The sequence below is a fragment of the Coregonus clupeaformis genome, chromosome 5 (assembly GCF_020615455.1).
Source record: "Coregonus clupeaformis isolate EN_2021a chromosome 5, ASM2061545v1, whole genome shotgun sequence".
NCBI classification, from domain to species: domain Eukaryota; kingdom Metazoa; phylum Chordata; class Actinopteri; order Salmoniformes; family Salmonidae; genus Coregonus; species Coregonus clupeaformis.
The window spans coordinates 5,313,044-5,326,208 of NC_059196.1; the positions used below are offsets into that span (position 1 = coordinate 5,313,044).

A 13,165-nucleotide genomic window follows, 5' to 3' on the forward strand; every position below is an offset into this window, starting at 1 on the left:
GTGTCAAATCGGAGGGCCTGTTGTCTGGACCTATGGCAGTCTCTATGGGGGTGCCACAGGGTTCAATTCTTGGGCCGACACTTTTCTCCGTGTATATCAATGATGTCGCTCTTGCTGCTGGTGACTCTCAGATCCACCTCTACGCAGACGACACCATTTTGTATACATCTGGCCCTTCATTGGACACTGTGTTAACAAACCTCCAAACGAGCTTCAATGCCATACAACAATCCTTCAGTAGCCTTCAACTGCTCTTAAACACTAGTAAAACTAAATGCATGCTTTTCAATCGAACGCTGCTAGCACCCGCCCACCCGACTAGAATCACCACTCTCGACGGGTCTGACCTAGAGTATGTGGACAACTACAAATATCTAGGTGTCTGGTTAGACTGTAAACTCAACTTCCAGACTCACATAAAGAATCTCCAATCCAAAGTTAAATCTAGAATCGGCTTCCTATTTCGCAACAAAGCCTCCTTCACTCATGCTGCCAAACATGCCCTCGTAAAACTGACTATCCTACCGATCCTTGACTTCGGCGATGTCATTTATAAAATAGCCTCCAACACTCTACTCAGCAAATTGGATGTAGTCTATCACAGTGCCATCCGTTTTGTCTCCAAAGCCCCATACACTACCCACCACTGTGACCTGTACGCTCTTGTTGGCTGGTCCTCACTACATGTTCGTCGTCAAACCCACTGGCTCCAGGCCATCTATAAATCACTGCTAGGCAAATCCCCGCCTTATCTTAGCTCATTGGTCACCATAGCAGCACCCACCCGTAGTCTGCGCTCCAGCAGGTATATCTCACTGGTCATTCCCAAAGCCAACACCTCCTTTGGCCGCCATTCCTTCCAGTTCTCTGCTGCCAATGACTGGAACGAATTGCAAAAATCTCTGAAGCTGGAGACTCTTATCTCCCTCAATAACTTTAAGCATCAGTTGTCAGAGCACCTTACCGATCACTGCACCTGTACACAGCCCATCTGAAATTAGCCCACCCAACTACCTCATCCCTATATTGTTATTTAATTTGCTCTTTTGCACCCAAGTATCTCTATTTGCACATAATCTCTTGCACATCTAGCATTCCAGTGTTAATACTATTGTAATTATTCTGCACTATAGCCTATTTTACTGCCTTACCTCCATAACTTGCTACATTTGCACACACTGTATATATATTTTCTGTTGTATTTCTGACTTTATGTTTTTTTTTTCCCCATATGTAACTCTGTGTTGTTTTTGTTGCACTACTTTGCTTTGTCTTGGCCAGGTCGCAGTTGTAAATGAGAACCTGTTCTCAACTGGCTTACCTGGTTAAATAAAGGTGAAATAAAAAATAAAAAAACATTTCTAACATATTTAGCAAAAAAACTAGATACATTTTTGTTATTTCTATTAGGGCCTATTAGGTCACTGTTGGTTTTGAAAAAAACTATACTCGACAAATCACAATGGACTAGGACGAACATTCATGCCCTCCCACTGAATTGGAATTCATGACAACACACAATGTCAAAGACTGTGCATGACTTGAAGCCACCACATTTTATACCACATAGAGCGTGTTAAAATTTGCTATGGAGTGGTCAAGCCCTCGCCCCACCTACAACTTATTCATTCATCAAAAGCCAGCCCTTTTACATCACCTCCAGGTATTGCGTTCCGCCGCGAAAATGGCAACAATATTTCTGACACATCCCATGAGCTAATTTGGTTTGTCAAAATAGCGAGCTTCCCTCAATCAATAAGCTTCATTCTAAGCTGTGTTTCTGTTGTTCCCAGTCTCTCCTTCTCTCCTGCCTCTGTCTCATCACTCTTTTCTTGCAAACTTTTGCAGCTATCAACTCCTTACAACTCCCTTGTAGGGGCTAGGGGTTGAAGTCTCTCTTCCCTATTTAATCACTCTCTCTGCACTAGCCCTTCTTCTCTCAGTCACTGTCTCTGCCACTCTTCTCTCCTGCATGACCACAGAATGGAGAGCCTGCCCCTCGCCCTTGCTTGTTCTAGGGTTCATGGGTAAGGGTTTCACACATACACCCCCAACCCACCACAACCCCCCTAGGACGCAGAAGTCTGTAGAGCCCCACAGCCTATATAATATTAGAGCTCGCCAGCTTGTAGTCCTAAAAACCGGAAATGAGTTACCTCTGGTTCGTTCAGCCAGTCCTATAGGGGAAATTAATGGGGAAAGAATGGGGTTTTGGGATAAAGGCTGAAAATAAGGTCTGAGGTTAACACAGGCTTATACGTTTTGTTCTAAGATATAATATCTGTCAGTTAACATGACCTTTAGGAATTATGAAGCCTTAATGTGCAATAAGTTTGTGTTTTGATTACAACATTCACAAAAGTGCCGTTAGCTGACAAAGATCATCTCATAGAACAAACCATATAAGATATCCTTATTTTCGGCGTTTATCCAAAAACCCTCCAAAAAAAACATTCATCCCCCCATAGGCTTTGGCCAACGAGCCATGGCAGAGTTTGTGCCTACGAAAAGACGCCATTACTATTGCTCTCTATAATCTTGCTGGTGTCACCTCAACCCCCCATCTCCATGTAAAAAAAAAACTGACCCCCACTAAGAAGAATTTAATATGTTATTCATCCAAAAGCATGTCTATGTTAATCCTCACCAATGACTTTGCCTTGTATACATCTGCATTGCCCTTATGAACTCAGTTGATCTGAGATTACATGTCTTTGACCAGGCTGGTTAGACTTGCGTGAAATAACATTTTTCCTTTGGTATGGATCAACTGATACGACCCCTTGGCCCTTAGCCATCTGGCCTGGCCTGAGGATGAAACTACTTCATAACATATCAACCACTGTACTGTAGGTTAACCTCTTCATAACATGCTCAAATAACACAATGTAAAAGTATGAAAATCCACAGTAATCAATATGCTAATATAAAATAAATGGTAAATTACTGTAAAGGCAACAATAAGTCAAGTAGTGATGGTAAAGGTAGGCTACATATCAAGGCCAGAGATAAAGACAAAGCCTTGACTTTCTCACAATGGCTGTCATTGGTACATTGCATCGAATGACAGACATTCAATGATTAAATCAAAACTATGATTACAATGTGCAATCTGCTGCATTTGCTGAGGTCATTGAGTTTGGATTGAATCCAGAATAAGTGTTTCATTTTTGTCTTGTACGTAGACTAAGGTTGTGTCTTAATATTCTGAATATGTATGAAACATGAGAAGGTGCACAATTAACAGTTGGCACAAATACTGTCAGTTTGTTTGTGTGTGTTCTTGCGTTCTTAGATCTTGCCTGTAGAAATGTTGGTGATAGTCACTTGCTACTGTAGTTAGTACTGTAGTCAGTATTACTGTAGTTATTTCATAGTTTGATTTCAGTGTATTTTGATCAGTACAATACTTTCTTGGTATATAGAGATTGGTGATTTCAGATCATCTACAGGTCTGTCTTTGGATCTTGATTGCAGTGCAATTTTGAGAATCTGCCAAGTTTAAGAATGAGCTGATCTTTCTTTAATCTGTAGCAGTTCTGTCTGGTTCCTCTCATCTGTCACGAGTGTCAGTGTAATGCGGTGGGTCGAAGTCAGGCGCAGGACACAGACATTTACATTTACGTCATTTAGCAGACGCTCTTATCCAGAGCGACTTACAAATTGCTGCATTCACCTTATAGCCAGTGGGATAACCACTTTACAATTTTTTTTTTATTTTTTTATTTTTTTAAAATTTTTTGGGGGGGGGTTGGGGTAAGGGGGGGTAGAATGATTACTTTATCCTATCCCAGGTATTCCTTAAAGAGGTGGGGTTTCAAATGTCTCCGGAAGGTGGTGAGTGACTCCGCTGTCCTGGCGTCGTGAGGGAGCTTGTTCCACCATTGGGGTGCCAGAGCAGCGAACAGTTTTGACTGGGCTGAGCGGGAACTATGCTTCCGCAGAGGTAGGGGAGCCAGCAGGCCAGAGGTGGATGAACGCAATGCCCTCGTTTGGGTGTAGGGACTGATCAGAGCCTGAAGGTACGGAAGTGCCGTTCCCCTCACAGCTCCGTAGGCAAGCACCATGGTCTTGTAGCAGATGCGAGCTTCAACTGGAAGCCAGTGGAGTGTGCGGAGGAGCGGGGTGACGTGAGAGAACTTGGGAAGGTTGAACACCAGACGGGCTGCGGTATTCTGGATGAGTTGTAGGGGTTTAATGGCACAGGCAGGGAGCCCAGCCAACAGCGAGTTGCAGTAATCCAGACGGGAGATGACAAGTGCCTGGATTAGGACCTGTGCCACTTCCTGTGTAAGGCAGGGTCGTACTCTCCGTATGTTGTAGAGCATGAACCTACAGGATCGGGTCACCGCCTTGATGTTAGCGGAGAACGACAGGGTGTTGTCCAGGGTCACGCCAAGGCTCTTCGCACTCTGGGAGGAGGACACAACGGAGTTGTCAACCGTGATGGCAAGATCATGGAACAGGCAGTCCTTCCCCGGGAGGAAGAGCAGCTCCGTCTTGCCAAGGTTCGGCTTGAGGTGGTGATCCGTCATCCATACTGATATGTCTGCCAGACATGCAGAGATGCGATTCGCCACCTGGTTATCAGAAGGGGGAAAGGAGAAGATTAGTTGTGTGTCGTCAGCGTAGCAATGATAGGAGAGGCCATGTGAGGATATGACAGAGCCAAGTGACTTGGTGTATAGCAGACCTCGAAGAAACGTCCTTTACTGAGAAATGAGTAAAGAATAGAATACAGAAATCTCTCCACACAGGGAGGAACTAACCCGCTCACAAACGACACACAAAACAACCAAGCACAAAACACATTGGGAGCCACTGGGTTAAATAGGGAAGGCGTGATTACAATAATGGGCAACAGGTGTGTGACAATAGACAACAGGTGCAACATAGAAACATAGAACATAGATCGGCAGCAGCTAGTATTCCGGTGACGACGAACGCCGAAGCCTGCCCGAGCAAGGAGGAGGGGCAGCCTCGGCAGAATCCGTGACATCATCTGAGTTACTAATGGCAGGTGCCTATTGTACAGACCTACAGGTACATCCATCTGGCACACAACAAATCACTGTCAGGCCAAGTACTTAGTATAGTTGTATTGAATCCTCATTACCACATATTATATCTCCCCAAGAGGCTTTGTTTACTCTGAAATGGAAAGTATGAGTTAGCAATAGCACCGTTGCGTTGTGTAGTCTGTGTGCTTTGCGTGCGAAATGATTTTCCCCCACCCTTCCAGAGAGAACAGCAGATGGTGCATGCTGAGGTTATCAAACAAGAATCCCAGCCAGCAGTTCACTCCTAGACTTTGGGACAGGGTCAAACAGCTGTTTGTCACAATGACAATTTTGGACAGAGGACATCGTACGCCATAGTTTATTTATAGTCTTAGTAAAGGTACTGACATCCTATTGTGAACTTTAGCTTCTCTACTTGAGCTGAGCTGGTTGAGTCACTGGGTTGATATGCTTCAGGACATTTTATGATATGCTTCAGGACATATGATGAAGATATATCAATTTGTTTTCCCTCTTGATTCAAAATCACACAAAAATTATCAATGGAAATCAAATTTATCAACCCATGGAGGTCTGGATTTGGAGTCACCCTCAAAATTAAAGTGGAAAACCACACTACAGGCTGATCCAACTTTGATGTAATGTCCTTAAAACAAGTCAAAATGAGGCTCAGTAGTGTGTGTGGCCTCCACGTGCCTGTATGACCTCCCTACAACGCCTGGGCATGCTCCTGATGAGGTGGCGGATGGTCTCCTGAGGGATCTCCTCCCAGACCTGGACTAAAGCATCCGCCAACTCCTGGACAGTCTGTGGTGCAACGTGGCGTTGGTGGATGGAGCGAGACATGATGTCCCAGATGTGCTCAATTGGATTCAGGTCTGGGGAACGGGCGGGCCAGTCCATAGCATCAATGCCTTCCTCTTGCAGGAACTGCTGACACACTCCAGCCACATGAGGTCTAGCATTGTCTTGCATTAGGAGGAACCCAGGGCCAACCGCACCAGCATATGGTCTCACAAGGGGTCTGAGGATCTCATCTTGGTACCTAATGGCAGTCAGGCTACCTCTGGCGAGCACATGGAGGGCTGTGCGGCCCCCCAAAGAAATGCCACCCCACACCATGACTGACCCACCGCCAAACCGGTCATGCTGGAGGATGTTGCAGGCAGCAGAACGTTCTCCACGGCGTCTCCAGACTGTCACGTCTGTCACATGTGCTCAGTGTGAACCTGCTTTCATCTGTGAAGAGCACAGGGCGCCAGTGGCGAATTTGCCAATCTTGGTGTTCTCTGGCAAATGCCAAACGTCCTGCACGATGTTGGGCTGTAAGCACAACCCCCACCTGTGGACGTCGGGCCCTCATACCACCCTCATGGAGTCTGTTTCTGACCGTTTGAGCAGACACATGCACATTTGTGGCCTGCTTGAGGTCATTTTGCAGGGCTCTGGCAGTGCTCCTCCTGCTCCTCCTTGCACAAAGGCGGAGGTAGCGGTCCTGCTGCTGGGTTGTTGCCCTCCTACGGCCTCCTCCACGTCTCCTGATGTACTGGCCTGTCTCCTGGTAGCGCCTACATGCTCTGGACACTACGCTGACAGACACAGCAAACCTTCTTGCCACAGCTCGCATTGTGCCATCCTGGATGAGCTGCACTACCTGAGCCACTTGTGTGGGTTGTAGACTCAGTCTCATGCTACCACTAGAGTGAAAACACCGCCAGCATTTAAAAGTGACCAAAACATCAGCCAGGAAGCATAGGAACTGAGAAGTGGTCTGTGGTCACCACCTGCAAAACCAGTCCTTTATTGGGGTGGTCTTGCTAATTGCCTATAATTTCCACCTGTTGTCTATTCCATTTGCACAACAGCATGTGACATTTATTGTCAATCAGTGTTGCTTCCTATGTGGACAGTTTGATTTCACAGAAGTGTGATTGACTTGAAGTTACATTGTGTTGTTTAAGTGTTCCCTTTATTTTTTTGAGCAGTGTAGTTATCGTTACTCATTGTGTATTTATTCCTCGTGTTATTATCTTTCTATTATTTTTTTTTTTTTTTCTCTCTGCATTGTTGGAAAGTAAGCATTTCACTGTTAGTCTACACCTGTTGTTTATTAAGCATGTGGCAAATACAATTTGATTTGATTTGGAAAAAATATTCTCTCATGTGTCGTTTCCAATCGGATTTTGAGAGGATTTGCTTGATAAGAGCTGCCCCACATATGTTTATTATTCTCTAGTATCCCCAGTGTTACATACTTACAATAGAGCATCCCCACGCCAGCTATAACAAGTGGATCACAGCAACTAGGATTATGTAAACTAATGAAGTCCAGCTGTGAAAAGCCACAGGTTCTGATTCATCATTGTGGCGATTCCTTGTCTGGTGTTTAACCATTTGATAGTGAGGTCTCTCTATATAACCACATTATTTATCCCCGGGACAGAAAGGAGTGATATCATCAAAGAGGATCTGTACTGGTATAAAGAACAGCCCATCCCACTGGGCACATACTGGTTGACTCAACATTGTTTCCACTTCATTTCAATGAAATGATCCAACGTGGAATAGACATTGAATTGATGTCTGTGCCCAGTGGGATGTGACTCCCTAGGACCAGGATACCCCTCAATACTTATAGCTTCGGAACCAAGAGAGTATTGTACTTGGTACAGTGTGTAGTCTAATTATGTTTGTATACATACTGTAGCTACCCTTGTGTTACCTAGTGTAACTGTCTACATTACTGTAGATGGAGAGTGTGTTTGAAAGGTGTATAATGTTCTGTGCACTGTACATCATAAACATATTAATGTACAGTAGAGGCAAGAGTGTGTAACACTGTCTTTCTCTTTCAGATGAGAGGCAAGGTACCCTCAGGTTGAGTAACCTCACTAAGAGCATGTCAGGGAAATATGTGTGCCGAGCTAGCAACACTGCCGGCTCTGACACTTGCTCTATCAACCTGGAGGTCTTCACCTGTAAGTATAGCAAAGTAACACACACAATCTCATATTAGTATATACAGACTGCTCTTGTTTCCTTTTTGAAGCCTCTCTGTGTGTCCTCTTCCACAGCCTCTAATGCTGGAGCGATTGCTGCTGCTACTCTGGGGTCCATCGTGGGACTGTTAGCCATCATACTCGTCCTCATCTTCATGCTGAGGAGGAGAGACCACGAAGAGGAGGAGATAGCCAATGATATCAAGTGAGGTTTTGTCTGTGTTTGTGTGTGTTATTGTAAAATCAGGTGCAGTTGTTAAACACCACGGGATGTACAACTACTAGCACTCTACCATGGACGATGCAGGTGTTCTAATTCAATTTCTGCAGGTTGGTGGTTGGAGGATGTGTGTAGCATGTGATATGATCTTGGTTGGTGTTTTCTCATTGGCTGTCTGTCTATCCATCACAGGGAGGATGCCCAGGCACCCAAGCGTGTTTCCTGGGCAAAGAGTGGCACAGGCTCAGATATCATCTCCAAAAATGGCACGCTGTCGTCCATAGCCACGAGCCCCCATCTGCGAGACCTCCAGCAGCCCAACAACTTCCCCTACCCCACTGCCCCGGTCTGTGACACAGGCTCTGTGCTCAACGCCTACCGCCTTCGGCCTGGAGAGCCCAACCCCCTGCAGGGCCTCCCAGGGTACATCAGTGGTACACCTCCACCCGGGCACACCAGACCCCTCTGTGTTACTAACAACATTGATGCCACCTCTCCACACGGGCACAGTCGACCCCCCAGTTCTAACCACATCAGTGGGACTCCACACCCTGGCCACACCCGGCCCCTCAGCACTAGGATCATTGTTGACACCTCCCCCCAGGAGCACAGTCGACCCCCAAGTTCTAACAATATCGTTGCCCCCTCTCCACATGGGCACAGCAGACCACCAAGCTCGAACCACATCAGTGGTAGCGCTCCACACAGGCACAGCCGACCCCCCAGTTCCAACCACAGCCGACCCCCCAGCATCAGTAGCATGCCTCACTATGGACACAGCAGATCCTCCAGTTCCAACGGTGCCCCACCCCATTCCCCACCTGGCCACATGGTCACAGACCCCGACAAGACTGAGGGGGCCCAGCCCCAGGTACCACGCCCTCTCACCTCGCCCATCAGCTCCGCCACCCTGGCCCGTATGGGTGCTGTGCCCGTCATGGTGCCCGCTCAGAGCCAGGCTGGATCACTGGTATAGCCCACTGGAGGGTCTCCCGTTTTACTACTGAGCACAAAAAAACTGAAGCAAATGGATAAAGACTTCCTCAAAAGGAAGATTGCATAGAGGAGAGAAGGGTTTGCTTGGAATTAAAAACACTTTTTTATTGTGATCGTTCAAAATAATGTTCAGAGTAGAATGAAGAGCTCATGCTAAAGACACTTGTGGAATCCACTGTATTCAAGTCTGCACAAGTTCAAAGACTTACTTGATTTGTTTTTATTATTTTAGCTGTTTTCAAATCTTTTTTGCTAAATATATAATGTTTTTGTTTTTATTTGCCATGCTCAGATTCTTTAAGGTTAAACAAGGCCTATTCTATATTCTTTAAGGCCTTTTATAAACTGGGTGGGTGGAACCCTGAATGTTGATTGGCTGGCAGCCCTGGTATATCAGACTGTGTATCTTTTTACTGCTCTAATTATGTTGGTAACCAATTTATAATAGCAATAAGGCACCTTGGGGGTTTGTGGTATATGGCCAATATACCACGGCTAAGGGCTGTATCCAGGCACTCCGTGTTGCGTCGTGGATAAGAATAGCCCTTAGCCATGGTATATTAGCCATACACCACACCCCCATCAGGGCTTATTGCTTAATTATTATCTAAAACACTTTTTTTTTAACAAGTTGTTTGAGAAGAGGTTGTTGAATCGGTATACAGTGCATTCGGAAAGTATTCAGACCCCTTGACTTTTTCCACATTTTGATACGTTACAGCCTTATTCTAAAATGGATTAAATAAATATTTGGCCTCATCAATCTACACACAAAACCCCATAATGACAAAGCGAAAAAAGGTTTTTGGAAATTGTTGCAAATGTATTAGAAATGTAAAACAGAAATACCTTATTTACATAAGTATTCAGACCCTTTGCTATGAGACCTGAGATTGAGCTCAGGTTGCATCGTGTTTCCATTGATCATCCTTGAGATGTTTCTACAACTTGATTGGAGTCCACCTGTGGTAAATTCAATTGATTGGACATGATTTGGACAAAAAGAAATTACAAAAATGTAAATTTGGAAAGGCACACACCCACAGTTGACAGTGCATGTCAGTGCAAAAACCAAGCCATGAGGTAGAAGGAATTGTCCGTAGAGCTCCGAGACAGGATTGTGTCGAGGCACAGATCTGGGGAAGGGTACCAAAACATTCTGCAGCATTGAAGGTCCCCAAGAACACAGTGGCTTCCATCATTCTTAAATGGAAGAAGTTTGGAACCACCAAGACTCTTCCTAGAGCTGGCCGCCTGGCCAAACTGAGCAATCAGGGGAGAAGGGCCTTGGTCAGGGAGGTGACCAAGAACCTGACAGAGGTCCAGTTGTTCTGTGGAGATGAGAGAACCTTCCAGAAGGATAACCATCTCTGCAGCACTCCACCAATCAGGCCTTTATGGTAGAGTGGCCAGACGGAAGCCACTCCTCAGTAAAAGGCACATGACAACCCACATGGAGTTTGACAAAAGGCACCTAAATGACTCTCAGACCATGAGAAACAAGATTCTCTGGTCTGATGAAACCAAGATTGAACTCTTTGGCCTGAATGGCAAGCGTCACGTCTGCAGGAAACCTGGCACCATCCCTACGGTGTAGGATGGTCGTTGCAGCATCATGCTGTGGGGATGTTTTTCAGTGGCAGGGACTGGGAGACTAGTCAGGTTCGAGGGAAAGATAAACGGCGCAAAGTACAGAGAGATCCTTGATAAAAACCTGCTCCAGAGCGCTCAGGACCTCAGAATGGGGCGATGGTTCACCTTTCAACAGGACAACGACCCTAAGCACACAGCCAAGACAACGCAGGAGTGGATTCGGGACAAGTCTCTGAATGTCCTTGAGGGCCCAGCCAGAGCCCGGACTGGAACCCGATCGAACATCTCTGGAGAGACCTAAAAATAGCTGTGCAGCGACGCTCCCCATCCAACCTGACAGAGCTTGAGAGGATCTGCAAACAAGAATGGGAGAAACTCCCCAAATACAGTTGTGCCAAGCTTGCAGCGTCATACCCATGAAGACTCTAGGCTATAATCGCTGCGAAAGGTGCTTCAACAAAGTACTGAGTAAAAGGTCTGAATACTTATGTATTGTGTGTAGATTGTGTGTAGATTGATGAGGGAAAAAAACAATTTTATCAATTTTAGAATAAGGCTGTAACGTAACAAAATGTGGAAAAAGTCAAGGGGTCTGAATACTTTCTGCACTGTTTTGACAGGTTTGACTTATATACATTATATGTAAAATGATGTTTGTTATACAGTACCAGTCAACATTTTGGACACACCTACTCATTCAAGGGTTTTTCATTATTTTTTATATTTTCTACATTGTAGAATAATAGTGATGACATCAAAACTATGAAATAACACATATAGAATCATGTAGTAACCAAAAAAGTGTTAAACAAATCTAAATATATTTTAGATTTTAGATTCTTCAAAGTAGCGACCCTTTGCCTTGATGACAGCTTTGCACACTCTTGGCATTCTCTCAACCAGCTTAATAAGTAATGGTTTTCCAACAGTCTTGAAGGAGTTCCCACATATGCTGAGCACTTGTTGGCTGCTTTTCCTTCTCTCTGCGGTCCAACTCATCCCAAACCATCTCAATTGGGTTGAGGTCGGGTGATTGTGGAGGACAGGTAATCTGATGCAGCACTCCGTCACTCTCCTTCTTGGTCAAATAGCCCTTACACAGCCTGGAGGTGTGTTGGGTCATTGTCCTGTTGATAAACTAATGATAGTCCCACTTTGCAAACCAGATGGGATGGCGTATCGCTGCAGAATGATGTGGTAGCCATGCTGGTTAAGTGTGCCTTGAATTCTAAATAAATCACAGACAGTGTCACCAGCAAAGCATCCCCACATCATCACACCTCCTCCTCCATGCTTCACAGTGGGAACTACACATGCGGAGATCATCTGGTCACCTACTCTGCGTCTCACAAAGACACGGCGGTTGGAACCAAAAATCTCAAATTTGGACTCATCAGACCAAAGGACAGATTTCCACCAGTCTAATGTCCATTGCTTGTATTTCTTGGCCCAAGCAAGTCTCCTTTTCTTATTGGTGTCCTTTAGTAGTGGTTTCTTTGCAGCAATTTGACCATGAAGGCCTGATTCACGCAGTCTCCTCTGAACAGTTGATGTTGAGATGTGTCTGTTACTTGAACTCTGTGAAGCATTTATTTGGGCTGCAATTTCTGAGGCTGGTAACTCTAATGAACGTATCCTCTGCAGCAGAGGTAACTCTGGGTCTTTCTTTCCTGTGGCGGTCCTCATGAGAGGCAGTTTCATCATAGCGCTTGATGGTTTTTGCGACTGCAGTGAAGAAACTTTCAAAGTTCTTGAAATTTTCCAGATTGACTGACCTCCGTGTCTTAAAGTAATGATGGACTGTCGTTTCTCATTGCTTATTTGAGCTGTTCTTGCAATAATATGGACTTGGTCTTTTACCAAAAAGGGCTATCTTCTGTATACCCCCGTACCTTGTCACAACACAACTGATTGGCTCAAACGCATTAAGAATGAAAGAAATTCCACAAATTAACTTTTAAGAAGGCCCACCTGTTAATTGAAATGCATTCCAGGTGACTACCTCATGAAGCTGGTTGAGAGAATGCCAAGAGTGTGCTAAGCTGTCATCAAGGCAAAGGGTGGCTACTTTGAAGAATCTCAAATATAAAATATATTTTGGTTTAGCACTTTTTTGGTTACTACATGATTCCATATATGTTATTTCATAGTTTTGATGTCTTCACTATTATTCTACAATGTAGAAAATAGTAAAAATAATGATAAACCCTGGAATGAGTAAGTGTGTCCAAACTTTTAACTGGTACTGTATGCCTATTATGACATATTGACATGGACATTGATAAGGGAGGTGTTGTCTGGAGAGAACATATGCTCATCAACTCACTACACTATCA

At 44.9% G+C, this 13,165-nt stretch overlaps 1 protein-coding gene across 2 annotated transcripts in view; it reads left to right on the plus strand.

The window, feature by feature from the left end:
* The window catches only part of esamb (endothelial cell adhesion molecule b), an 87,996-nt gene extending 78,300 nt beyond the window's left edge, over positions 1-9,696 (plus strand). For both annotated transcript variants that reach the window (XM_041876979.2, XM_045215129.1), the window contains exons 5-7: positions 7,877-7,999; positions 8,096-8,225; positions 8,433-9,696. In XM_041876979.2, the coding sequence (XP_041732913.1) occupies positions 7,877-7,999; positions 8,096-8,225; positions 8,433-9,216 (1,037 nt within the window). In that variant the 3' untranslated portion in view covers positions 9,217-9,696. The remainder of the gene's footprint in view (positions 1-7,876; positions 8,000-8,095; positions 8,226-8,432) is intronic.
* The last annotated feature ends 3,469 nt before the right edge of the window (positions 9,697-13,165 follow it).